The sequence below is a fragment of the Periplaneta americana genome, chromosome 9 (genome assembly GCF_040183065.1).
Source record: "Periplaneta americana isolate PAMFEO1 chromosome 9, P.americana_PAMFEO1_priV1, whole genome shotgun sequence".
In the NCBI taxonomy this organism is placed as follows: Eukaryota; Metazoa; Arthropoda; class Insecta; order Blattodea; family Blattidae; genus Periplaneta; species Periplaneta americana.
This window is the reverse complement of record NC_091125.1, coordinates 76,257,016-76,285,008: the sequence shown is the minus strand read 5'-3', so window position 1 is coordinate 76,285,008 and position 27,993 is coordinate 76,257,016. Positions and strand designations below refer to the sequence as shown.

General features: G+C 36.3%; 1 protein-coding gene across 1 annotated transcript; it reads left to right on the top strand.

Annotated features, from left to right (window-relative positions):
• Positions 1-207: 207 nt before the first annotated feature.
• LOC138706128 (vanin-like protein 2) lies at positions 208-27,974 on the top strand. Its single transcript, XM_069835113.1, has 7 exons — positions 208-340; positions 2,906-2,978; positions 5,546-5,746; positions 16,468-16,611; positions 20,229-20,389; positions 24,657-24,868; positions 26,792-27,974. Exons 2-7 carry the CDS (start codon positions 2,913-2,915, stop codon positions 27,670-27,672), a joined length of 1,665 nt encoding a protein of 554 aa, XP_069691214.1. The 5' UTR covers positions 208-340; positions 2,906-2,912; the 3' UTR covers positions 27,673-27,974.
• Positions 27,975-27,993: the final 19 nt, after the last annotated feature.

Genomic DNA, 27,993 nt, shown 5'->3' with positions numbered 1-27,993 from the left:
AGATAATTTTAATTATTACCAGTTTGCACCGACTCCTATTATGGATCGTTAACCGTATTTGTTTTCGCCACCATTAGCTCATAGTAATTATGGCCACTAAAATGACGAGACGTGATTACAGAAATACATTGTCACTCCTTCCAGGACAACGTCAGAGTGAAGGATGTGGGCAAGAATTGACTGCGGTTGACACACGCCAAGGTGGAATGTGAGTCAGACTTATGTGACTATATACACGCTTCTCACCAGAGGCTGCATTCAGTCAGCGCGAGTGTAGATAAGGAGCAGCTTCAATTGGTGTATATAATCATCTGTATAAGATTCCTCTACGGTTAATTCGGTAAGTATAACGTGAAGTCTTTGAGAGCTATACAATTACAGCAAAATGCTTGTAATATTATAGAAGATTTGTCAGAGGTATCATCATGGTGAAATATAATTTCAAGGACATGTCCTGTGAACTGTTCCATAGTTACGTGTTACAAGATAAAAGTTTGTCTCTTCAGGCTCTTGTGCACATAAAGTGGGCTCCACCGATAAGTAGGGTACAGATGTAATAGGCTACTGATCCAGCTACTAGTGAGAAAACTAAGGTGAGCCATTGTTTTTATCTTTAATTTTGTTCATATCAATTTTTAAAAAGTCCTTTTTTCAGCAATGTCCTCTTATTTTAGATTCCATGTTCTCCTATAGAATTTCTTCACATGGTAACTCTACAATCTACATGAACTGAGCGGCTATGGGATTGTGAAGAACGGGATTTAGTTACTCCGTGCTAAAAGAATTGCCTCCATTGTTATGATGCAACAATTAGCCTTTGAAAAATAAACAGAAATTTGTTAGCCATTTTACTTTTCTATTATACTCAGTTTACAATTCTAAGAAATTTTCAAATAAGGATTGGCATTATGAATATGATCGAAACTTTATTGGCGGCTTAAGATTTCGGACAAAAATACATCTGAGAAACGAACTTGTATCAATCTTTTTTATCGTGAATAAATTATAATTTTATTAAGTTTTAAGAAACTGGTTCGGTTCAATTCAGTTCAGTTCATGATAAAATGAAATTGGAAAGATAAAGAATGAGTAATATTCAGGTTACTGAGTTCCCATGAAAGTCAAAACCTAGCTAGAAAAAACCGTTATCAATCAGCAGTGCTAATAAGCAAAGTGTTAAGCAAATTCCATACAGCGCTGTTTGGAATTTTTATGCAGACTTCTGAAAATGTATCCTTATAAATTGCAAATGATGTTTGAACTGAAAGAAGCTGATTATGAAAAGAGATAAATTACTTGTACTACATAAATCGGAATTGAACCCGAATGGTTATATCTGGAGTACTGTGGACAGATGAGGCCCACCTTACTCTCAATAGTGCAATGAATACTTACAATTTTATTGTCTAATATGGACAACAGAAAATACACGTGCACAAACATTTATAACATTCTGATTGCTTAATTTGTTTGCCAGTTGCATTACTTTCATGCGTTACTTTATAATGACCCTATATTATCTGTGAATAAGAAAATGTTATTACAGGTATTACTATTTTTATTATATATTTAAATTTATTCCATTAAGGGGAATTGGACGTTATCGCATGCAAAGTAATGATAAAAATAGCCTATCTTCAAGCAGTCATAAATGTAATACTATTTATCACAGCTATTTCAATTTTTTAGTGATACATGTATACATATTAAGCTTTAAAATGAAAAAAGAATGGTTAATCTAGTGTAAATCCTACCCTTAAATTAATTGTCAAATTTAAACATTTTTATATAAATTCACTACATATCTGTGATTAGGTACACTCTATTCACTTATCATAGCACACATTGGATTAAAATTTTGGCCACTTACTGCTAATAGATACTAAAACATACCCTACTAAAATTATTAAAATATCTGTAATACTATGGGCATAGGGCTTATACTAATCTTCATTTTTTTTTAATTTATTCACGGTGATGATTTCTATAAGTCCTATGCCCATAATATTACAGATACATGAATAATTTTAGTAGGGTATGTTTTAGTATCTATTAACAGTAAGTGGTCAAATTTTCAATTCAATATGTGCTATAATAAGTGAATAGAGTGTACCTAATCACAGACATATAGTGAATTTATAAAAAAAATGTGCTTAATTAAAAAAAATAATTTAAGGATAAAGATTTACTCTAGAGTATCCATTCTTTTTCATTTTAAAGCTTAATATGCATAGACACATAGCTAACAAAAATGAAAGACCTCTGATAAATAGTATTATATTTATGAATGCTTGAAGATAGGCTATTTTTACCATTATTTTTCATGCGATAATGACCAATTCCCCTTAATTACCAAGTTTTGAATCATAGCTTAATTATTTTTTTATTTCTACTTTTACAGAAGCTATGGAGTTGTTTCTTGTTTCGTAACTTGACCAAAAATGGCAAACAACTTTTCTCTTAAATCCTCTAACTAAAAAATTGCGGAAATCCCAGTTCTACTTCTTCCCAAAATTATGCTAAGAATTGTTTATTGTGTTTAAAAATATTCACAGTACTCGATCAAATCTTATTCCGTGAAGCATGGCCTAAAGTTATACACAGTAACTGCTAGCAGTGGTCGTCAGCACTCGCTGAAATGTGCAATGGGTACGCGGTGCCGTCTGTGCGCACCGTCGTGCAACAGGGAGAGATAGAGAGCATACCCGCTAGCAGATACGAGAGCACTATAGTGCACTGCGTTTTCCGCGGGTAAGAGAGGCTAGCCCCAGCGTGCTCTGTGCTGTCGATCCCTGTGCTAGACCAACGAGGAACAGAACTCATTGTATCAACATTTCCTCTAAAATTTAAATGTAAGTTTAATTTTCATTCGTCCCGTGAAAGAGCTTTTATGTTACTGTTGCAGGTACAAGATGGTCTTTCAGGCACTTCTGATTACGCTCCTCGCAACGTTGTGCGCAGGCCAGTTCTCTACTCAGGTGAGTAGGCCTACATCTATTTGCAGATGATATGAATTCTACATTCACTGATGATGCATCATCTCGTAAGACGTGATTCATTAGCTCAACACACAAATGATATTCTTGAAGGAAATATTAGCCTGAGCCAGATTATGACTAGTGCTGATTATGAAATAATAAATGATACAATAATGACTCATACTTCCTCATTAAAATAACGAAACCTTTAGCTTAATGAGAATTTTTTAAATGTAACGGTTTCCCGCATCTCTGATTATATTCTCTTTTAGTATTCTGTCACTCATTTCCTTCTACGTATTTATCCTTTTTCTACAGCTTTTACCGCTCTTTTATTTCAGACATTTTTGTGTGTTTTGCATTACAATGTCATACAATGTGGAGCCTTTATGAAGTTGCTTATTCCTCGACATATTGGTTCTGTTACTAAAATGCGAATTTGTCTAATTTGGTGGTATAATGAGTTCAGTAAATATCAGCCAATTCCATGGGAATATTTAGAACTCTAAATGGTGATACATGAGTCCAATAATATCTGCATTCCGCACTCTTATTGAGAAAGCTGTCCACGAAATTAATAATTTTCATTTTCTCAGTAATAATTTACATCACATTAAATTTTCTTTGCCTTATCATTCTTTATTTGCTGCATTCTTAACACTATTTTTTTTTTCAACTACACGACCTATTTACTTCTTTCTATCATTTCTCATATTTAACATCTGAAAAGTAAACTAGCTTACGGGGATTCTGCAGCCTCGTATTTCCTTAGTTTTTGTGTATGGTAATAAAAGTGAAAATGAAAATTGTTATTATAGTCTATCGTTTTGTATAGCCTATAATTTTGACATAAGAATCTCAAATAATATCTTCTTGTATTTGGGCACAAATTATTACTTGTAGTTATTCAAAAGTCGGTGCAATATTTAAATTTCCGGGACTTTACTAAAAATGATATATATATTCACAAATGAGCGAAGTTTATTTGTGTGAAAAGTGATTAAAATAAATTCAAATATGAACACTATTTTATCCTTAAACTATTAATAGCCTTCAGCCTTTGTAAGCATTCAGAAGAAAAATTCTGTCTAATATTCTGGGTTTCCTGAGTAGCAAATCGCTTCACTTATTCAATATTAGAAGAAAGAATGATGAAGAAAGACAATTTTCTTAAGATAACGTCGTAGATAGAAATAATTGACAGATTTCATATTATCTGTTTATCGTATTAAATCCCATTTTCCTTTATCTCGCAAATTTTCTCACTGCATATTTCATAACGGGATTTTGACTAAGTTTCTGAACTTCTTATAAAGCGATCATGAAATTATAATGAGTTCTACGGATTGGTCTATCATGACACTTGGTATCCGTTGCAGAACCTGTATCTTCAATTTTCCCAACAAGACATCGGAAGAAAGACATTACAGGTCCATATCTCAAACCATTAGAGTTATAAATCTTTCCAGAGTATTGTAGATATATACTGAATTCATAATAACCTTAAATATGACAAATTCGTATTTTCAGCACCAAAAGTCATTATTCCAAGGAATAAATTAGTTAATGAAATCAAATAACTTAAACAAGAATAGTTTAAGTAACTTTCATTTGTTAAATTTAGAAAAAAGTGTTGCCAAAGCAGCAGAAATAAACGCTTGAGAACATGTACAGTACTTTAAAACACATTAGTTTTAATGCTATGATATTTTTTGTTTCATGTTAACTTTGCTTTTGGTAATTTTTTCAGCAATTTCAGAAGCGTACTCACTTTTGCATAGCTCTGTATCTCATAGTCGTCCCAACCCGTAGCGTCGTGCTTCATACTACAAGCAATACAAATCCAACAAGGTTCACTTTTCAGCAAGATAAAGTACAATCATTGCTCTTAAGGAAATGTTGTGCGGGTGCTTGAAAGCATAGTGCAGGCGTTTTCACATCCCTGGTCTAAGGCATCACGTCTGGAATCGCGCTACGGAATTCCCGCTGGTTCGGGTCCTCACGGGAAGGAATTTTTTCATGAAATTTCGGTCGTGTATGGGACCGGTGCCCACCCAGCATCGTGATGAATTTGGAGAGCTACGTTAGGTAGAGAAATCCGACTACGGAAACTAAGCTACAACAGCTGGGAGGGTCATCGTGCTAACCACACGATACCTCCGTTCTGGTTGGGTGGTCACTCACCTCTGCTAAGACATGTGGACATGAGACCAGCTGTCGGCTGGTCGACCTTGGTCGTTTATGGGCTGTCGCGCCACAGATTTAATTTTAATACTTGATATGCATAGTTTCCCGGATAAAATAATTCGTCGAAAAAATTCGTACAGAAGTTCAATAGAAAAGACTGTATTAACTATTAACAGTCTGACGAATCGTGGTGGCATGCTGCAATCTGCTTTTTTATATGAAAATTACTTCCGTAAAAAATTTTCAAATTGAATTATGGCAAAGTCCTAATATTTTCTCTATATTCGTCTAACGATAATGTAAAAGTATAATACCCATAGTAAAATCTGTTTTTTATTCAGAGCAACCAAATGCAATGCGTGATTTTCTGCATGTTTCAGACCCCATACTACCCAGACAATTTCGGCAACCCTGGAGGAAGTGGCTTTCTCCCAGCTGGTCCTATTTCACCTACGTATTATTTTGCGGTAGTGGTGGAGTACAGCGCGGACGGACACGTCAACAGCGCAACACCCTCCGCAATTCTGGCCAACAACAGCATCACATATTCCGCTTTCATCAGGCATGCCAAGCTTCAGATGGTGAGTAAATGCTAGCTACTGAAACTTCAATCTCATAGTTCTTCATTCTTGGATACATTCTTTTAACATATGAAGATCTCCCTCAAAGAAGGTTGTATCATATCATATGAAAAAGTATATGATATACAACCTTCTTTGAGGGAGGTCTTCATTTATATTATCATTGATGAACAAGTAATAACTACTTCACTGTGTTAATGTTATAAATGCTGGTGGTAAATTACCTCACCGACTAGTTTCGTCATCCTCTGAATCCTAGAAGTATTATAAATGCTGGTGTTAAATTACCTGACGGATTAGTTTCGTCATCCTCTGAATCCTAGAAGTATTATAAATGCTGGTGTTAAATTACCTGACGGATTAGTTTCGTCATCCTCTGAATCCTAGAAGTATTATAAATGCTGGTGTTAAATTACCTGACGGATTAGTTTCGTCATCCTCTGAATCCTAGAAGTATTATAAATGCTGGTGTTAAATTACCTGACGGATTAGTTTCGTCATCCTCTGAATCCTAGAAGTATTATAAATGCTGGTGTTAAATTACCTGACGGATTAGTTTCGTCATCCTCTGAATCCTAGAAGTATTATAAATGCTGGTGTTAAATTACCTGACGGATTAGTTTCGTCATCCTCTGAATCCTAGAAGTATTATAAATGCTGGTGTTAAATTACCGGACGGATTAGTTTCGTCATCCTCTGAATCCTAGAAGTATTATAAATGCTGGTGTTAAATTACCTGACGGATTAGTTTCGTCATCCTCTGAATCCTAGAAGTATTATAAATGCTGGTGTTAAATTACCGGACGGATTAGTTTCGTCATCCTCTGAATCCTAGAAGTATTATAAATGCTGGTGTTAAATTACCGGACGGATTAGTTTCGTCATCCTCTGAATCCTAGAAGTATTATAAATGCTGGTGTTAAATTACCTGACGGACTAGTTTTGATGTAGTTTTTCATCATCCTCTGAATTCTAGAGATGCAGAGGATGACGAAACTACAGTGGAGTCCAAATCTCCTGACGTTTCGCGAGAGCCAATAATGTGCAACGTTGTCAAACCTACAGAGCGGGTGATGCGTGCTCCACCGAAGTCGTTTGGCGGGAGGGATGGGTGGCCGGTGTCTTAAATAGGACGAACAATTTCTTAGCATTCTGTATTTCCGCTTTTTGCACTTCTCTCCATACACGTAATACAGTTGATACATTTACTGAACACGCCTCGGCAGTTCTTAGCACTTAGAAAAGTTAAGATTTTTACAGTTTTCTTCGGACGAATATTTTTTGAAAAAATTGCAGACATTACATATAATTTTTCAAACTTTGCTACTATATCCACTGGATCTACTACTTTCACTAGTACTGGCCTTGCAGAATGTCATAATTGAATTTCATACTACTAATAAACAAATAAACTAATAAGTGATAAGAAAACACAGAAAATGTTTATTAGAAACGAATTATTGATTTCATTGACAACACAAAGCACGTCGAACATCTACACACAACGCAAACAGAAATGGAGCTGACATTTTCGACTTTCGCTCCATAATTATTTTTATCTGACGTTTATGTAGCTGAATGGATACTGTTTATAGTTGATAGTCTTGGTGTTTCGAAAGGCTTTCTTATCGGCACGCAGCTGTATAAACATCACTCGTGGAAGACCACAAAAAAAAACTATGAATCAGCTGGGCGCGATTAAAACGCATAAAATGCGAACTACTTGACGTAAAAATGACATTCTTATTTCTATATATTCAGAAAAACAATGCCATTCAATCTAATCACATGTAGACACCCTGTCACGAAGAACTTATCTGTGCGAACGTATTATTTTTACAAGCGGCGTCAACGAATATCCGTTCGCGGCAAAGCAGCAATGCCATTCAATCTAATCACATGTAGACACCCTGTCACGAAGAACTTATCTGTGCGAACGTATTATTTTTACAAGCGGCGTCAACGAATATCCGTTCGCGGCAAAGCAGCGCTGTTGCTACTGGCTACTGCCGTAAAAGTAAACACGCCCCAAACGTCAGGAGATTTGGACCACACTGTAGACAGTCGGGAATCTATAATATTAATACAGTAAAGTAGTTATTACTTGTTTAATAACGTTCAGCAGTACTCATAGTTCTGCTGTCACTGTCACACGATCACTTCTATCTTTGTGGTTAATGCTCTGGCGGCGCTCGTGTGTGGAAGTGTGTATTGTTCAGTAGGCCTATTTCCGTTTCCCCTATTGACAGTTCATCATTGCTCCATTAATAATCATCTTGCGGCGCTGCGTAGATCATCTCCCATGGTTATCGAAGGCAACGCTACGGCGGCAAAAAGATACACCGTTACCGCTCTAGTCACTTTTAGAGGGATACGAATGGGTCAATGATTCAAAGTCAAGTACCATATTCCATCTGTTCAGGTTCACCTGAAATACCGAGTGGCAGATAACTGCTCCAAAATAACAGTTTGACAATTAAACTGTAAAGGTAAGCGTTCACTACATCATATCGCACTCCTCGGACGAATCGCACGCAACGGATATTTTAAGTGGAGTGCGTTCACTGTAACGGCTCTACCTCATCGCCTCATCGGATTCCCTAGCAGCTGTTTAAAGCATGGCGTCGTACGATATTGACATTGCTGAAAACAGAGGAGTTTGAAGTTAGGTCTATTAATCATGAGTGTTTGCGAATACGAATTTGTAATTGTTTCATCCGTCTTAATTGAAGAGGAAGAAACGAAAGAGATATTGGTTACATAGAATATATGTAAGAAACGACTTGATTACTGTAATGGGAACGCCTCAAATTATAAATTCCTCGCAGTTTTCTACAAGCGAAATATGTTTTCCGTCTGCCATTTTGGCGCGACACTGAACATGGCACAACATAATAGTAACAGTTGAGCAATTAAAATTGATTTATTAAAGAAGGCCATGATCGCACGCATCGGAAAAGTTGCTCATCCGAGAAACGTGGACGGATTTGCCGAGAGTCGATGCGTGCGATACGATGTAGTGAACGCGGTTACATAACAATTACAGCAAAGATTGTCTTTTTCCGATCCGTGCGATTCGTCCGATGAGTTCGATACGATGTAGTGAACGCTTACCTTAAGCTGGAGTTTGACACTTTTATATCGTCTGAAAACAGTTTAGAGGACAATGCATGACTCAAAATACTGTTGGGATTCAGCTCGAGATTCGATTAATATAGCACACAAAATCAAAATGAAGTTATGGATTTAATAGATGAATGAAATATTATTCTGATGAATAGGCCTATTTAAAATCTAACAAAATTGTAACATTGTATTTTTTAGTTCTTTAACGGCGCCGTATCAACTACTACGTTATTTAGCCTTGTTGGACTTCGTGATTTTTAGTTGATAATTTAACGACGCTGTATGAACTACTAGGTTATGTAGCGCCGATGGGATTGGTGACAGCGAGATGGTATTTGGCGAGATGAGACCGAGTATTCGCCATAGATTACCTGACATTCGCCTTACGGTTGGGAATAACCTCGGAAAAAATCCAACCGGATAATCAGCCCAAGCGGGAATCGAACCCATGCCCGAGCACAACTTCGGATCGGCAATCAAACGCCTCAGCCGACCGAGCTACGCCGGTGGCTGACTTGGTGATAGCGCGATGGCATTTAACTAGATGTAGCTGAGGGCTCTCTCGAAACGATGTTCAAAAGCTCCAAATGTGTACACTGAGATTTTCACATTAACCCAGACGCAACAATCCTAAGGATTTATAAAGTCTTGGCTGCCCAAAACACAGGTCGACCTCGAACTATCTATCCAACGTCGACCGTATTTTTCAGTTCTATGCTGAGTCACAGCTGAAGCGAAATGTGCCGGTGCATCAGCATGCCATGAACCACACTTTGTGGCGTTTCTGAAAGAAAAAAATCTCTCAAGAAGTTTGGAAGACTCTGGAGAGAGCCTTAAAAACTGGATTTAAAGTCAGCAATGTACGTGACAATTCTGCGAGCAGAACGCTAAAATAATTACAGACGTACTTTATGAACGGACCAGGACGTGAGGATAGTTAAAGAAATTTCAAGCCTATGACGAATCAGGAAGCAAGAATATCTGCTTCTTCTAAAGCAACATTCATGTCAGCAATTCTAAGAATATAGTCGGACTTACACAATTCATAAATAGTGCGCTTTATACAGTAGCTCCCGTGGTGACACAATCTTAACCTTTGTTTCGGTTTCCTGTGGTGCTTCTTAGAATTTCTAATTATTTCTCATTTCTCTTAGTCACGTCTTTCTTCCTGCAATGGTCTTGTAATATATCTTACTTTCATACTGCCTCAGCACCCTATTATTATTATTATTATTATTATTATTATTATTATTATTATTATTATTATCATTATTATTATTACTCACAAATATTTTAGATTGTCCTGTTCATATTCTTTAGTCTTTAAACATCTGTGAATACGGCATATTATTTCACGTCCACAAGACCGGATATGCGTTCCTTGACTTTCAGATCCTACCATAAAAACATTGAAACTAAATGTACAACGAAACTGCGCAGAAAGCCTATTATACCAATGGATTATAATATTAATTGTGACTAAACAATAGTAATAATAACAAAACAGTAACTAAATACAAAAGAACCACTTAAAAACACACACGCAGATTTCTCGCTCTTCTCGAAACACGTGGCAACAAAGCATTGACGAACTATAGTCCTCAGGCGGGAAGCGGTTTCCGTTTATAGCCAGTGAAACGCAAATAGTCCTACTTGCTCTCTCTCTCTCCCTCTATATCATTCACGTTCGCACTGATGCTCGCACATTAACCTTACTTAATGTGGAACGTGTTACAATAATTTACTAAAAATAGACTGTTTTTTAAATAAATTAGTATAAGAGTTACCGATACCTCAATTACCCGATATTTTAACCCAGTAAAAGCACTTGAGGCTCGTCGTCGATTTCGCTGTTGTCACCTTCAATACTGTCTTCATCAGTATGCAGTTTATGAGTCTTTAAATTTTTTAACTGGTTCTAAAATTTCATACTACCATCTTTCTTTCATGAAGTACATATACAATTTTAGAGTCTAACACGCATAATTGTGTCATGTACATTGCTTAATTTAGACCAGTAACTATCTGATTTCAGGTCCGAAAGATGTTTTCAAGAATCCCATAATAAATCGGTCTCATTCGTGTTTTTATGACTCAAGACAAACTTCGCAATATGATATAAGTGGAAGAACTAGAATCGTTGTATCTTATTTTGGTTTTCAAAGCTAGGGTAATTTCTTGTAGGGTAAGAAATTCACCCCTTTATCTTAGCTTAGGAGTAAAAAAAACACAATTCTTTATACAACGACCTTCCTAAGTTATTCTTCGGGGTGTTTTATGTGCACCGCAGCACTAACAACCACACAAAATCTCTTGTCTCACTTCCTCTTTCCGAAAAGTATAAACACTATAACTTAAATGTTCTTTCCGTCCTGACTTCGCATTACTTGTGTTTACTTGTGTTTTCGAACTACCCGTAGCATGATCACTATTACTTTTTGAATGTTTTATTTTCGTTTTGGTTTACAGTGGAGAGTACGAGTTATGAGAAGAGAAGTAATTAATGAAGGATATGCAATATATTTTCTTCTTCATATGGAGCTACATTCCGAAATGAGTTCCAGCTCACAACTAATTTTTCATTATGGTTCACTTAAAGTGTATCACACGTGTCTACTATCACTTTAATACTGCAGAACTCGAGAATACAAATCAAATGAGTGGCTGCTCATGTATGTGGCTGCTCTCGATGCCGAGATATTATTGAGAGGGGCTGAACGGCACGACTAATTTTTTACGCACCCTCAATGTCGTGGCAATGGGAGGAGGCGTTATTGGGTGTGGTCACACAATTTAGAAGGGTTCATGTCTATCTATCTATCTATCTATCTATCTATCTATCTATCTATCTATCTATCTATCTATCTATCTATCTATCTATCTATCTATCTATCTATCTATCTATCTATCTATCTATCTATCTATCTGTCTGTCTGTCTGTCTGTCTGTCTGTCTGTCTGTCTGTCTGTCTGTCTACCTACTTGTTTGTTTGTAAGTACACAGACATTAGTGATCATAAAAGCACCTTCCTAACGTTTTTATTTTACAAGAAAAAGAAGAAAATAGTTAATAATCTAAAACAAATTCATATTTGCAGCAGAGTATTATAACATATAGCTACGAGTAAACTGAATAATCTGAATATATTGAATATAACGAGAGAGGAAGAAGTAGTTCTTAATTAACCAAATTTGCATAAATATGTTTCTTAAATATATCATCTGTTCCTGAAAATAAATCAGTGTAACTGGGACAATTAACTTATTATAAAGGAACAATATTCTGATTAGGGGTGAATTTTTATGACTGACTGTCTTTGATCTAGGAATACGGCAAAATACTTTTTACGTACCTTAACGAATGGGGCATAGAGAATTAACTTCAGTATATCTGAAGAAACTACTTTGTTTGTGAGTATTCTCTTGAGAAATAAAATTGTGCATACTGATCTCTTATGTTGGAGGCATTTCATATTAAACATTGATTTTAGCTGCAATGTTAATGTCCGAATAGGGCAAGAATTTTTAAACGGTTTAAAATACATAGGTGCTGTACGAATATGATCTTAAAAATTTATTCTGAATAATTTCAACTACATGTTGTTGATCTTTATGCATTGAGTCCCATATGATTGAGACATATTCTAATTTACTTGTAACTAAACTGTTGTATAATGCAGTCAGGACTTCAGGATTATTAAATTATTTTGAATTCCTTATAACAAATCCAAGTTCTTTATAAGCAGAATTAATAATTGACGTAATATATAAATTAATTGAATTAATAACATCAGATTTCGGCTGTGGGTCTTGAAATTTTGAATTTTCAAGTTTCGCCACGATGTTTTTTCAGAATTGTTTGCCTATTTTCCGTATTTGCCATGTGAAACAATATTTCGAACCTGTACCAGTGAGTCTCCTCCACGTAAAAACACTTATTCACAACAAGGAATATCTATGGCAACATTGGAAGCTCTTGGTTGCCTATTCAGGGCTGGTCAAGGTTAAACCGCTTCCCATTTGAAAATTAATTGTATATACGTGTTCTGCAACATGTTCGCACTGGCTGTTGTGTTGTGGGTGGATCTTAGCAGCCAAAGGAATGTTAAAGTGCCACGCAAAACTAACAACAGAGTGGTCTATTACGTCCTATATTCAGCTCTTTTCCTTCTAAATTATCTGTTCTCTTCGAAGATACAGCGAATTTCGGCGTAAAATTTATAGTCGAAGGCTTGGGGCTCATAGAAGTACTTCAGTCAATGACGAGATCTCTTGGAAGAATGTGAGAATGAACGTTCTTTCAAATTCGCATCTCTTTTATCCTCCTACATAAAGACAGATAGGCGTGTTTAACACAAAACATATTTTGGGACCTTTAAGTTTAGTAAGTATCTTTATTTAAATAAATGTGCTTAATTTAACTTGCCTTTTTAACTGCAAAGCGTGTTTTGAATTATTAGTGAATTTATATGCTGATATTTGTGGGATAAAATCCTGAGGGACAATACAGTACTTATTTATTGTTACAAATAAATGCACCTTTATGTAAAACTAATTCTGTCCAGTCAATTCACTGTCACTTTCATGGAAGGCAGTAGGCCTACCTACCTGCCTAAGCTACGGCTGAAAATGTCAGTTCTTGCGTATTTCGGTTGTCGATCTCTCAAAGAGTGACAAGCACGGAAGAGGTGCAGCTTTGTAGATCATCAGGTCACTTCCTGTAGGAACTGACAATCTTCAAGACTGATGTTTTACAAGGCAGTGTCACCGACCGCGAAATTAAGTTTCTCGGTAACATCAAATACACCTCATTCACAACGTCAGCTGCTTGGAGGCTAGTCCCAGGAAAGAAGTCAGCTCTTTGCTCTCACAAACAATATGAGAAAAATAATTAATGATACGTAATTATTACTGATAATATTAAATCCTTGTATGTAAATAATAGTAACAGTGTAACTACAGATCTCATTTAATAAGTAAAAAAATGAGATCTGTAGTTATACTGTTACTATTAAAGAGAAGAGATAATTTTTTTGTACACTGAGTGGATTTCAAAGCATTTAATCTTCCATACACCTTTACTCTTCTTTACTTCTTCTATTATCTCTTTCTTTTCTTCTTCTTCTTCTTCTTCTTCTTAAGATTTAGACTCTGCGGCCTGTTCCAAAGCTAACTTTTAAAACTAGTCCCTCCATCTTCTTGTGGGTCTACCAACTCCTCTACATCCTTTCCAGTTTATAAACAGTGCTTGCCAAAGATATCTAGAAGGAATAATTCTCAAAACGTAATCTTTCAATTGTTTTTATTTCTTTGGATCTCCTCAGTTACAGTACACGTATTAGTTTCTTATAACTGTTCTCTAATATTTCCATTTCATAAGCTGTCTCTTCTTGTTACTCCTTGTAGAGATCTCAGATACCTCTTCATTTGCCTCTTTGTCCTAAAACTCATGTCTCACTTGAGTATTTCAATGTTGGTTTCGAAAATATGCTATGTACTCTTCGTTTTACTTCTCTTCTCACGCTTCTCCCAAAGTGTTGCTTTTATGCGTTTTTAAAGTCTCCTTCATATCTCCATTTGTTCCTGTCACCGATATTTTAGACCAAGTATTTAAGTTTGGAAATCTGCACTATTATTACTTCATTTATTACTATTTCAATTCGCGCCTGTGCTGTTCCTTTTATTGCCAAGAACTTTGTATTATTAATAATAATAAGAATTCCTCTGGACCTTGTGTTCCAGTATCTTTTTTAAGTTATTTAATGACGCTGTATCAAAACTACTCTGTTATTTAGTGTCGATGGAATTGGTGATCGCGAGATTGTGAGATGAGACCGAAGATTCCATAGATACCCAACATTCGCCTTACGTTTGGGAAAAACTTTGAAAAAAAAAACCCAACCAGGTAATCAGTCCAAGCGGAAATCGAACCCACGCCCGAGCACAACTCCGGATTGGCAGGCAAGCGCCTTAGCCGACCGAGCTACACCGGTGGCTTCTTCAGTTTTCTGTTGCCTTATTTGAATAAAAGTAACAATATAGATTACAGTCCACATCCATGTCCCTTATTTCCCTTAAGATTATTTTCTCTTCCTTACTCCCCTTGATTTCTCTGCCGGTCCATTTATTTCTTTCCCTTTCGATCCCCGTCTCTAAACTTTACCTTCCCTTATTCTTGCATTCTTCTTCCCATTTCATCCTTTTAATTTCTTCCCTTCTGTTTACTTTCCTCATTTTCCCTAACCGTCCTGTGAATTTATTCCAGTTTATTCTCTTTTCCTCCAATTTAACTATAACATCAAGGAAATTTGCTCCAATCCGTCTTTGTTCAACTCTTATATTCCACTAGGACTAACTGGTCTTTGAAATCAGACGCTTTTGGCCATATTCAATATTTTTAGTGCGTACTTAACGAGTTTTTATTCAAATTCAGTACCTATTTGATTTGCACCGTACATAAAGATCATTTGGATTATGACGATGTTGGTGTGATGATGATGGTAATGGTGTTTGTGGTTGTGATGATGACTAAAATACTGTCGCAATCATAATATATGATCAGCAGAAGTTCAATAATTGTGATATCTCTGATAATGGACTTCCTACTCCGGTGTCCAGGTTCTCTTGCAAAATATTCGCGTGACTAGGATTATTTTTTCTTCTCTCTCTCTCTCTCTCTCTCTCTGCTCTTTTTTTTAAGTGGCCCCAATCACATGAAACGCAACCGAACCACTATGGTGGTTGATGTCAGGCAGACTCTGAAATCTATAGCTAGCAGCGCTACCGTCTTCAGCTTATAGAGGACGGAGATGTTCACATAAAACATTATAATGTAGTTAATTAGCCATGCTAATAATTTACCTTTTAATCCAACATGCAGCGACACTTGGAAGCGTTAAGTGGCTGTGTGTGATATTGCTCTTACAAGCAAACATTCTGATGAGGCAGATAAAAAAGTATTTTTTTTTCTTCCACCATGCTAATAATGTTAAAAGAAGTGCTTATACAAATTTTGGCCACTCGATCTCAATTACGAGACCGTTCAGAAAGTGACTTTACCTGAGACCGTTTACAGAAAGAAAGCACAGTTGCATGGAAAGATTTATTGAAACATATATAGCAATTATTGCGTTATTTGCCAACATATCTCCCACTGAAATTGAGACATTTGTAATGTCATGGGATAAATGTTTGTATTCTTGTGTCGTAGAAGTCAGCCGCCTGGGACTGGAACCAACATTTTACAGCCGTCTGCACCTCTTTATCGAGCCCATGATATGACAAATGTCTCAATTCCGGTGGGGAATATGTTGAAAAATAGCTCAACAATTGCTGTGTCTGTGGCAATAATTTTTCAATTAAATTGTGTTTTCTTTCTGTTAACGGTTCCTGACGTTTTATTTTTTACGGTCCTCGTAATTGCGGTCGAGTGGCCAAAATTTGTATAAGCAGTTCTTTTGACATTATTAACGTGGTGATAGAAAAAAAATTAACTTTTTTATCTGCCCCCATCAGAATGTTTCCTAGTTAATTGTCCATATTTAAAGGAATTGGATAGCAACTAACCAATAAGAAGTATATTTGTTTTTCTTGCAGCCTGAGTCGAACATCATTGTCTTCCCAGAACACGGGTTAACAACAGTTGACGCGCAGAGAAGTCGTCACGAAGTTCAGCTCTACTCTACCCAAATTCCATCTCCACAAAGCAAACCAAATCCTTGCGACAACAGAATGAATAATGCAAGTATAATCGTTCATTTATAATACTGTTTTTGATTATCAAAACTGTGCAGGTACGTGCAGGAAACAATATCAGATCTCCTAACTGCTAAAACTAAGCTTAGAACACCTAACACTTGACTGTTATCCTACTCACTTGAAAAGGTAGAGTGAAACGTTGTCTGTAAAAGATCGGAAAAGGGAATATTCCTCTTTTTCCAGATATTCCATGACAGATGAAGCTCCAGGAATGTTTTAATTTGAATAAGGTACCATAGCACATAGTCGGAATCTACTTTGTGGAACTCAATAAGTTCTATCAAAGCAGTGCAATAAGTTTAGCTAAATGCTGTTAAGACAAAAGGTATGAGATGCACTTCGGCTCTATAATACCGCAGTGCACGCGGTCAGGTAAGGACTTCCACCTATAACACTGGTCTGCGTTTCGAAACTTTTTTCCTAAGGTCAAGGATTTTATAACTGATCTTTTATGTTCCTTGCATGCTGAATTCAAAAATATAACTCATTTTGCTCAATCAGGTCAAGTTTATTTACTAGCCAAGATATTAGTTCGTATGTATTTACAGAAATAAAACGTACAACAGGTAAGAAAAAATTATGTTTACTATCACAAAACAGACTTAAATTCACTCAAATATGCAATAAATATATTACATAGTACGTAAATACAGTTAATTTGGAAGAAAGGGCCTTTTCAAGAAATTTCATTACTGTTTCAGATCTTGAAAATCACACTTGAGACACGGGCCATAGCTTGCAATTCTGTTTAGTGGTAACTTAGTAGGAGAGAGAGACAGGGGCAAAATCAACTTCTTTCTTGCTGTCCCATGTAGTCTGGCTTGAGCTTTCTCAGTGATGAGACTGATTTAAGGAACGTTCTTACATTTTACATTCATTTTGAATAGAAAGTGCAAGACTCACCCTGACCGATTTTACTACATTTGTGGTAAAGTCACTATGCCAATCGAAAGTTTAAAATCTCTCCATTTGCAAGGAAAATGCACAAATATCATGCCTACTTTGGTTTCAAAATTGGTGATCAGGTGAAACTTTTCGTATCTCGTGTGTGTAGCACTTTCTTCATCTGGGAAGCAAGAGTCTGAAACCAGGTTCACACAACACTCTGCCAGAAGCTCTCGTGGATCCTCAACAATTCTACTTTCGCCACTGCACATCAAATGTGGCCTAATGAAAAATTTTGTCAAGACACTTAACAAAGAAAAAAGAGTTCTTGCTTCCCTACGTCAGAAATTTCCACGTGTCAGTGAGGCCAAACTAATAGCAGGTATTTTTTATGGCCTTCAAATCAGGGAACTTATGAATGATGCTAAATTCAATGATCATGAAAAAAATAAAGAGAGTAATGCCTGGCTTGCATTGAAGTCTATTATTAAGAACTTTCTGGGCAATCGTAGGAGCTCAGAGTACAAACATGCTGTTGAATTCCTGCAGAGATACCAGGCTCTTGGTGAATGTATGTCCATAAAGATGCACTTCCTCAGCTCGCATTTAGATTACTTTCCTGAAAGCTGTGGGGAATACAGAGAGGATCAAGGCGAGCACTTTCATAGAGACATTCGAGTGAAGAAATAGAGGTACCAGAATCGTTGGGATGTAAACAAGCTTGCAGACTATTGCTAGCAGGTTACCTCAAGAGGGATGTTCCAGACGCAAAACACGCACGAAAGTCCTTGAAAAGGTCCTTCTTTCCACAATAATGGTGTTCGTGTTTCATTCTATATACATATTTTACTATTTACGCAAATCTAAGTCAGACTTGAAACCATAATTAGTATAGTCTAATAACTATAAGATACAATTTATCTCTGAAATAACATATTTTAAAAAATGCAATAATAAGAAAATCTAACCTGACTGAGCAAAATGAGTTACATTTCTGAATTCAGCATGCACTAAATATAAAAGAGCAGCTATGAAAATGTTGACCTGAAAAATGACGTAGACCATTGTAATCTAATCTAGACTCTATACCTTACGTGCTTTTCGCCAAACAAAATTGGTTCAGTTTGTTTCTGACAAATATAGCTAGGCTCGTCTCTACCAATCATTTAGTTCATTCAAGGACTTTATTATGTACGAGTGGTACTATTAGAATCATCAAATGACTGAAAGCAAGTAATGGTCTCTTAAATCAAGTTATAGTAATTTAGCAATTATTTAAAACCTGGAAGTTACTTTTGCATTTAAGTTGGTTTAGAAATTTCCTTTACCAAAGAGCTACCTTGTTTTGTAAGAACATACCAAACATGTCAACTGAAGAAGAGCCTTCCTCACGTTGTCTCTGGAAACCTTGTATCATATTCAAGACATATGGGTATAAAAAGCTTATCGATGACAGCCATAATTATGCAAAAATGAAGGTGTATGATGTCCTCTACAACACTACAAATTATTGAAGGTAACATGATTTTGGAAAATAGGTAACGTCCATAATATGAAGCAAGGACGGAATTCCATTTCTGAGGGCAATGTCAATCGTTTGGAAAATCATTTTGAAGAAATCCATACAAGGTGCAGTTGAATTAATTCTTTGACCAGACAATCGACCAAAACGCAGACAGATTGAGGAGATCATTAATCTTATCGATAACAATGCATGTCTGGAGAAGGTCTAGTTCTCCGACAAGTCATCTTTACACTTAAATGACAGTGTTAATTTAAACAAAGTGAGATTCAAAGAATCTGTATGTTTCTCAAGAGATTAAACGGGTCAGTAAAAGTCACTGTATGTTGGAGGTTGTTATTAGTCAACTCTCCGAAGACAGGTTTGAACCTCATAAGTAACACCAATAAGGCATCACTCATGAGGGAACTAGGCCAGGAGATAATGGGGTAGGGTGGCCAGTTCCTGCCACCTCCAATGCATACATCGCCGATTAGCTATATATTCCACTAGTCAGACTTCAGATGTATACAAACAATTATTGTTCTTCCTCTGACACATATCGTCAAGTAAGATGTACTGCCTGATAATAGATATACATATCAGCCAGAACCTCAATCAGAGGTAGGCCTAATGTTGGAGGTTAATGAAGACAAAATAACAGCCTGAATATGATGAAAATTTATATGCTACTTTAAGTGAAGAATTTACAACCTCACATTATTTTCCAGTCTTTGCACCGCAGTCTACGAGTTGCCAATTTCAGGCGCTGGATTGGACGTGATTGATAAAAATTTTGGCCGTCTCGGTCATCCGTTATACCGCAAGAAACTTTTTTTAGTGGGGATATGCAAAGGATTTGGTCTACGCAATATTAATTCCTGAGTTAGAGGCTGAGGCAACGCGTAACTGACGCAGGAAACAGTGTAACACCTATCATACTGTAAAACATCTGGTTGTAACTGAATACCCGTTACATATTTTATGAGCGACGAATGGTGCTCCTGTTAAGATTCAGGAATAAACTTGATAAGTTACGTTCATTATAGGCTATTCACTATTGTTGTATAACTTATACTTAAATAAATGTTACATTCAAATAAAAAGAATACCTCGGTTTATGTACCGATGCATAATGAGATAATATGCACATTGAAAGGCAACCATTTATTTAATTTTACTGTCCCTTAACAATTTATTTCATTTTCTACAGGTATTGCAAGTACTGTCCTGTGCAGCTAAGCAGAACAGTGTACACGTTGTAGTGAACCTACCAGAACGTGATAACTGCGAGGGCAAAGGATGCCCGCCAGATAGAATTTGCTTATTCAATACCAACGTAGTTTTCAACAGACAGGGAACTATCATTGCAAGGTTTGTAGTAGTACAAGTAGCCTATCTTCAAAGAGCAGGCTATTTCCATATTGTCTTGGGTTTACTGTCTTGGGTTTAATCTAATACGATGTTATGCGATGGCCTTACGTCATGCTGACCTGATAACCAGGGTGTAACAAGACTTGTGACTATCCTGGAGTGTATATTATTATTATTATTATTATTATTATTATTATTATTATTATTATTATTTTACAGACATTTCCCTTTCCAGTTGTATTTTGTTCTTGTTTATCGTAATAATATCGGTCTAACTACTGTACCGCTTCTAAATTTCTTCTCCTCCATGCCGTGGTGTCGGGGCTCTTCCTCTTTTTATTTTGCAAAGTGGTAACTAATTAAGAGCTTTCTTTGGCAATCTTCTATCAATCTTTCTTTGCACGTATCTATTTCACTGCCTAATTCTCTTTTGTATCGTATCTACGGTCCTCGCTTCTATTTCCATCCCGTCCATGATCTCATTTCTAACATGCTGCATTCGTAATATTCGCACGCTTATTTGAAAACTATGCTTTTCAACTACCGGTACATGAAATTATTGTTATGGAAGTTTTGCAGTTAATGTGTTTGCAAAATATATATATATATATATATATATATATATATATATATATATATTGTACATTGTACTTGTACTCCTGATAATTCACAAGTAGATGATGACATTTTCACAAGTTTCCGACTGTCATTATGAAACTAAAGTATTTAAAAATTTCAACGCATTTGATTACCTTCTCCTTCCACCCCCTCCCAACATCAATTTTCATTAAATAAAGTTTAGGTCTATACCGTCTATGAGTTTAAGTGTTAAATATTTATACTGCGCCATTATTACCTGGTCACATTATTATTATTATTATTATTATTATTATTATTATTATTATTATTATTAGTCTATTATTATTATTATTATTATTATTATGCATGTCATAATTACTTAATTATTTTAAATTGCTTAGGAGCAATACCTACCTATCATTATTCCGAAAATCTAACCACAAAAGAATATTTATTATGAAGCAAATAGACAAAGACCAATCACCCCTTACGAAGTGACAAAACTGTAGTTACAGATATACAGAGTGGAAGTGAAATAGCCTTGCAGATTTTTAGAGCGAATAGCTCATGTTGTATGTAACAAAAAACTATAATATCATATTGGTGAAAACTTCATAGTTTTTTTTTTTTTTCGAAAAAAAATGTTTTTTTTTTTATATTTAACCAGTTTTTATTCGTCAATTATTGCGAGTAGGATCATGATATTTGTCCATATTGATATAAAATATAATAAAGAATAATTTATCCCTCTGGCGTATTTCAATAACTTGGACAGTTTTCGTGTAAATTTAATTTTAAAAACCTCTAAATTCAAGTCACTGCACGATTCGAAATGGTGACAACGTCGAGGCAGAGAACAGCTCACGGACCGAGACACACAGAGTTCGTTTATCTCTTACATCTGTATCATGAGTAGAATGTATTAGCGGTGATGTTGCCGGACTGCTGAAACCTCAAACTTAATTTTGTAATTAACCGTGCATTTAATCACAAAACGTAATATAGGATTTCTATTAATTTCAGTGTACCGTATCGTCCCTTTCAATCTGTAGGGTTATTTCACTTCTAACCTGTATTGTTATTTGTAAAAATATTGTATCAGACTCAACTTTATTGTTAGCCTACTTAAAATGACATTTTAACGATTGAATTTTATTATTAGCACGAATATTTTACCATTTTCTACACATTTCAAGCCAGAATACAAAGATATTCTTACCTTTACATCTATTTTTGTCTAATTACTTACTTACTGGCTTCTAAGGAACCCGGAGGTTCATTGCCGCCCTCACATAAGCCCGCCATTGGTCCCTATCCTGAGCAAGATTAATCCAGTCTCTATCATCATATCCCACCTCCCTCAAATCCATTTTAATATTATCTTCCCATCTACGTCTCGGCCTCTCCAAAGGTCTTTTTCCCTCCGGCCTCCCAACTAACACTCTATATGCATTTCTGGATTCGCCCATACGTGCTACATGCCCTGCCCTTCTCAAACGTCTGGATTTAATGTTCTTAATTGCGTCAGGTGAAGAATACAATGCGTGCACTTCTGTATTGTGTAACTTTCTCCATTCTCCTGTAACTTTATCCCTCTTAGCCCCAGATATTTTCCTAAGCACCTTATTCTCAGACACCATTAACCTATGTTCCTCTCTCAAAGTGAGAGTCCAAGTTTCACAACCATAAAGAACAACCGGTAATATAACTGTTTTATAAATTCTGACTTTCAGATTTTTTGACAGCAGTCTGGATGATAAAAGCTTCTCAACCGAATAATAACCGGCATTTCCCATATTTATTCTGTGTTTAATTTCCTCCCGAGTATCATTTATATTTGTTACTGTTGCTCTGAGGTATTTGAATTTTTCCACCTCTCCAAAAGATAAATTTCCAATGTTTATATTCCCATTTCGTACAATATTCTCGTCACGAGACATAATCATATACTTTGTCTTTTCGGGATTTACTTCCAAACCGATCGCTTTACTTGCTTCAAGTAAAATTCCCGTGTTTTCCCTAATCGTTTGTGGATTTTCTCCTAACATATTCACATCATCCGCATAGACAAGAAGCTGATGTAACCCGTTCAATTCCAAACCCTGCCTGTTACCTTGAACTTTCCTAATGGCATATTCTAAAGCGAAGTTAAAAAGTAAAGGTGATAGTGCATCTCCCTGCTTTAGCCCGCAGTGAATTGGAAAAGCATCAGATAGAAACTGACCTATACGGACTCTGCTGTATGTTTCACTGAGACACATTTTAATAAATCGAACTAGTTTCTTGGGAATACCAAATTCAATAAGAATATCATTAGAGGCAGTATATACAGAAAGCATTACATTTCATATTTTTACATAAATATAATATGTTCTTAGTGTTTCTGATACAGAAAAAGTGGTATTCGGAATTATGTCTGTCAGTCAGTCTGACCATCATATCATTAATTGACTATGCGTATTCGGACATATCGTAAGATTTCATACGTCTTTTAGAATTCCATTCCATCTGAACTGTTTTTTTTTTCGACCTGACATTAGACACAGGCATATGAAACTTAAGAGAAGACGGATCAGAACATAACAAAACGCAAGATATTACTCTGGCAATGGATAAACATCCATGTCCGAAGCGGGATTGAAACTCACGATTTTTGCTTCCACGCAATATCTTCTCCTTTTCTACAACCTCCTCCAAGGTAGGCTCCCTCAGACAGTTCACCTCGAAAAGGTCCATCTTCTCCCCGTTATACTAGTCTTCCAACGTCTCATCTCACCCTATGGATTTCGTATTATAAACTGTCGTCCACTCTTAAAATATATTTATATAAATTTATTCAAATCCCTTGTATTCCTTCTTAAACTAAAAATTATGTAAACTTAAGTATTGTCGTTCTACCGTTCCATAAGCCTACTTGGTCCATGAGATACATTCAACTATACTTCCCTTCTCATGTATGATTTCTAGAAATATAACTAACATAAACGTGTAAGAACATTTTGTTCTTATGCATGGTTTTCGGAAAAAAAAAAGTATTTTTGTTTTAATATTTTGCAAATTGTATGAATAATTTTAAAATGCGAGTGTATTGTAAACTATTTACAGCCATGTTTTAGTATTATGATAACTTATTCATAAAAAGTAGCTACATGTTTAGATTAATCGCCTGAAGGAATTGCAAATTTCACTCACCTGTAGCAACGCTGCAGCTAGGGGGTACCTCAGGTAAAATTACACCTAACCCTATGCAGAACAGTAAAGTGTAGAAGTAAGTAAATTTCTACTTACTTTCTGCAGCGTTTCTACATGTTGCATTTAATCTTCTTCAAAAAATCTACAATTCTCAACATACTGGTCATATCAAATTATTATTATTATATAAAATTTGCTCTTATGATCTGTTCTGTCACTTATGTGAATTAATTTAACAATTAGTTTTATTTCATCCTATACAGGCCATGTAAAAGGAACTGTCGTCTGTGCAGCTTTATCCATTTTTCTGTCACTCTTAAACAGAACTCAAATTCCAAATCATTCATTTGCGTATGCATATTTAAATAGCGAGTCTTCATTCTTATCCAGAATCTAGATGGTTAAGACATATAGGCGGATAGTTCATAGTTGCAAGCCAATGTAGCATTACTGTCTGTTCCAAATTGTAACTAGAATATTTTTTCATTTGTCACAGGTACAGGAGGAGTAGTTACTTCTCTGAGTCACAATCAGCATGCGACGTAACGAAAGAGGACCCTACATTCCACACAGACTTCAATGTCACATTCGGTATCCTGAACACACACGACATCCTCCATTACAAGCCTGCCATAGACTTGATGAGAAAAGGAGTCGCAGACTTCGTGTATCTAGGAGCCTGGCGCTCAGAGCTTCCTTTCCTATCAGGTTAGTAAGCCCGCTAAAGTAACAAATAAGCGGCACAAGAAAGGTAAATTAACCTTATAAGCGTCGTTTTTATATAGGTACTTAATCAGTGGCGTAACTTTTATAGCTGGGCCCCCCAGCAAAAATTATAATCTAGGCCCCTTTCCTTACTGCCATTTTTTTTAATATTTCATAATTTTATTTTTTACATCTAATTTGAATGAAACAATTTAGCATACCAAAATACTCCATTTTTTAACAAAATTAAGTGAACAGAACTGAAAAAAATTTAAACGATATAACTTATATTTTACTAAGGCTATAATTACACAATAATAGGCCTACCTAAGATTTTTTTAAATGTGAAGCTTAGTTCAACAAACGCTTTTCTCTCCTGGACTTTTGAGAAGCAAACAAATCAATCAAATCATGTAGATCAAGTCTTTGGACCTTTTCACATTCAATAGCCTATTTAATACTCCGAGAGCACTAACAAGTCTTTCTTCAGTCATGGTACTGGAGCAGTGGGATTCGTTCCACCACAGGTAGTTTGTGTTTGACTGTTTGGTCGAAATACTGAGTCTATTTTAGTCAATATCGAAACATATTTTTTAAGTTTTTTTTCTTTTGCGTTTTTTCAGCACTTAAATGTTCATAATTACTTTTAAAAGGTTTCATTGTCACAAAACACGAGAAAAATGATCAATTAAATCTAGTAACAAACAGACGTGTTGCTATACAAAACTTCTTTATTTCAAAGTGCGTTTACTGTTTATATGCTCCGACTAGGGCTGGCAACCTGATGACATGAAAATACACCACCAGAAAAAATGTCTCCATCCATGAAAATCACTGTCACATTTTCAACATTGGCGTCACTGCAGTATGGTTGTGAACGAGTCTACGTGGGTGCATGATGCAAAGTACTGCCAGTTGAATCATTATATGCGCATCCTCGGGTCCAGTGATGCGGTCATTACTACAGATTTCCTCATGCCAGAGAGTAAAATGAGTGGCTATGCGTTACGGAAAATACATAATGTGGGCCTTGAACTGTAATTCGAACTCATTTCCAAATATGCGTCAGTAACCACTGAACGTTTTCGGGTCTCTCTGGCCTCGGCCCCCCCCCCCGCAAAGCGGGGTCTGCGGGGGTGTAAGTTACGCCACTGGGTATTTTACTAGCTACGAAGCCACGTCTCTTCTGAATAATTTCAAGGGAAAAATTGTCACTGTGTACGTTAACAGCAAACCACAATTCCAAGTCACACAGAGATTGTGTGCACTCGATGTGGGTCTCTGGCGTTTCGTCAGCCCACGCGAGTCGTGTGGATATAAAAGGGAATAGTTGAGACGGTGTCGGGTGGAGTTCCCGGGTAGCTCAGTTGGTAAGAGCGCTGGTACGTTCAACCAGAGATCCCGGGATCGATACCCGGCCCCGGAACAATTTTTCCCTTGAAATTATTCAAATCTGCTTTACAGGGAGCTTTACCTGAAAGACTAGATTTTCACGTCTCTTCTGATAATCCAACAATGTTTTCTCTCTCATTTACAACAATAATCTCGTAATATTTCGCAACTGTACAAGAAAACCATTTTCAAGATTTTTTTTATTACAACTGGTAATATTCGCTGTATGCTATGTTATGTGGATAACATTATTTTATTGTACTCGTAATTGGTTTTCTTATACCTAATGTATTTAGATGTGGTGTTTTCTGTTGCAGCCGTACAGTCAGCGCAATGGATATGGAGAGAATGTAGTCACGCAAGTTCACATGCTCTTTACCTGGGTAGTTGGCTCATAGGAGGAGAGTACAGGCTACGCCGTGTTTACATTCCCCATTGCGCTGGCTGTACATGTTCACGAAAGGAAAAGATTAAGGATCACTTCTAATAAATCAATGCTAATCACTTTCAATGCTATTATTCTTCTTCTTTCAGCCGTTCAAATTCAGGAAGGATGGGCTCGTGGTTTGGAGGTTAATCTGCTAGCTGCTGGATATGACGATCCAGTTAACGGTTATGGAGGCAGCGGAATTTATCCTGCGCGCAGCGGAGGATCTACAGTGGCAATGATGCCCCACACCAGACAAAGCCAATTTCTTTCGAGTTATGTTCAAAAGCAGAGGAATACTCGCATAGGACAAATACAAGGAGGTGCAGTTTCAGCATCTATCTCTCCAGACAGTTCTAACTATATTCCACAAGTAGAATTCAAATTTCTCAACGATAACTTGAAGCCATACAAAACACAACTTCTGGAAAAGTCAAACACCAGTACTAGATTATGCACCAGTGGACTATGTTGTTCATTTAACATTTCTGCTAAATTTCCAAGTAACAAAGAAAACTCAATGTACTACAGAATGGCAGTATTCAATGGTACTCGTAAGTACCAAGGCAAGGAAACGATTGGACTTCAGGTGTGTTCCATCATATCTTGCAACAACTCAAGCTTGTCATCATGTGGTTTATCAATGAACACAGGCAAGGATTCGGCGCTTTTCGAGTATATTAGCATTCAAGGAGAATTCTACAACCGCAACTCCACTTTCATGCCTACAACTTTGCTGAACACAATGCTGCCACTGACTCTGGATGCTTATGAAATGAAAAACCAGATTATTTCTGGCAGAAGGGCGTGCTACCTTCGTACCAACGGTGCTATCAGAAACTTACAAACGTTCGGGATCTACTCAAGATTATTTGATATTGATGGACTGCCGGAAAGTAGTGAACCTTCTGGACAAGACACAACACGTCAAGTCACTTCTTTCTTTGGTTTGGTTATTCTTTGTATGCTTACCTATTTCGTGCGGTAGAATATAACCTTATCATTGTCAAAAATCGTACGAAGTTCTATACAACATCAAATAGAATCTTATAACACCCAGAAATGTAATTTTAGTACAAACTGACAAAGTTTCATACTGTCACACAACCATTCTTAAATACCTATAATTAACAACCCCATTATCTCTTGGCTTGGTTTCTTCATGAGTGACGCCTTATTGGTATCACTTATGAGGTTCCAACCTGTCTTCGGACAGTTAACTAAACAAGAAACTGCAGGCCGCCTGTTATGTACGCAACGACTAAGGCGCGCAACTACAAAATTGTACGTAGAGTATGAAAACTTGATC

Coding starts and splice junctions, on each gene's coding strand:
- LOC138706128 (XM_069835113.1), top strand. CDS start 2,913: ATGGTCTTTCAGGCACTTCTGATTACGCTCCTCGCAACGTTGTGCGCA. Junction 5,747..16,467: donor GGCATGCCAAGCTTCAGATG/GTGAGTAAATGC, acceptor TTTTTCTTGCAG/CCTGAGTCGAACATCATTGT. Junction 24,869..26,791: donor AGAGCTTCCTTTCCTATCAG/GTTAGTAAGCCC, acceptor TTCTTCTTTCAG/CCGTTCAAATTCAGGAAGGA.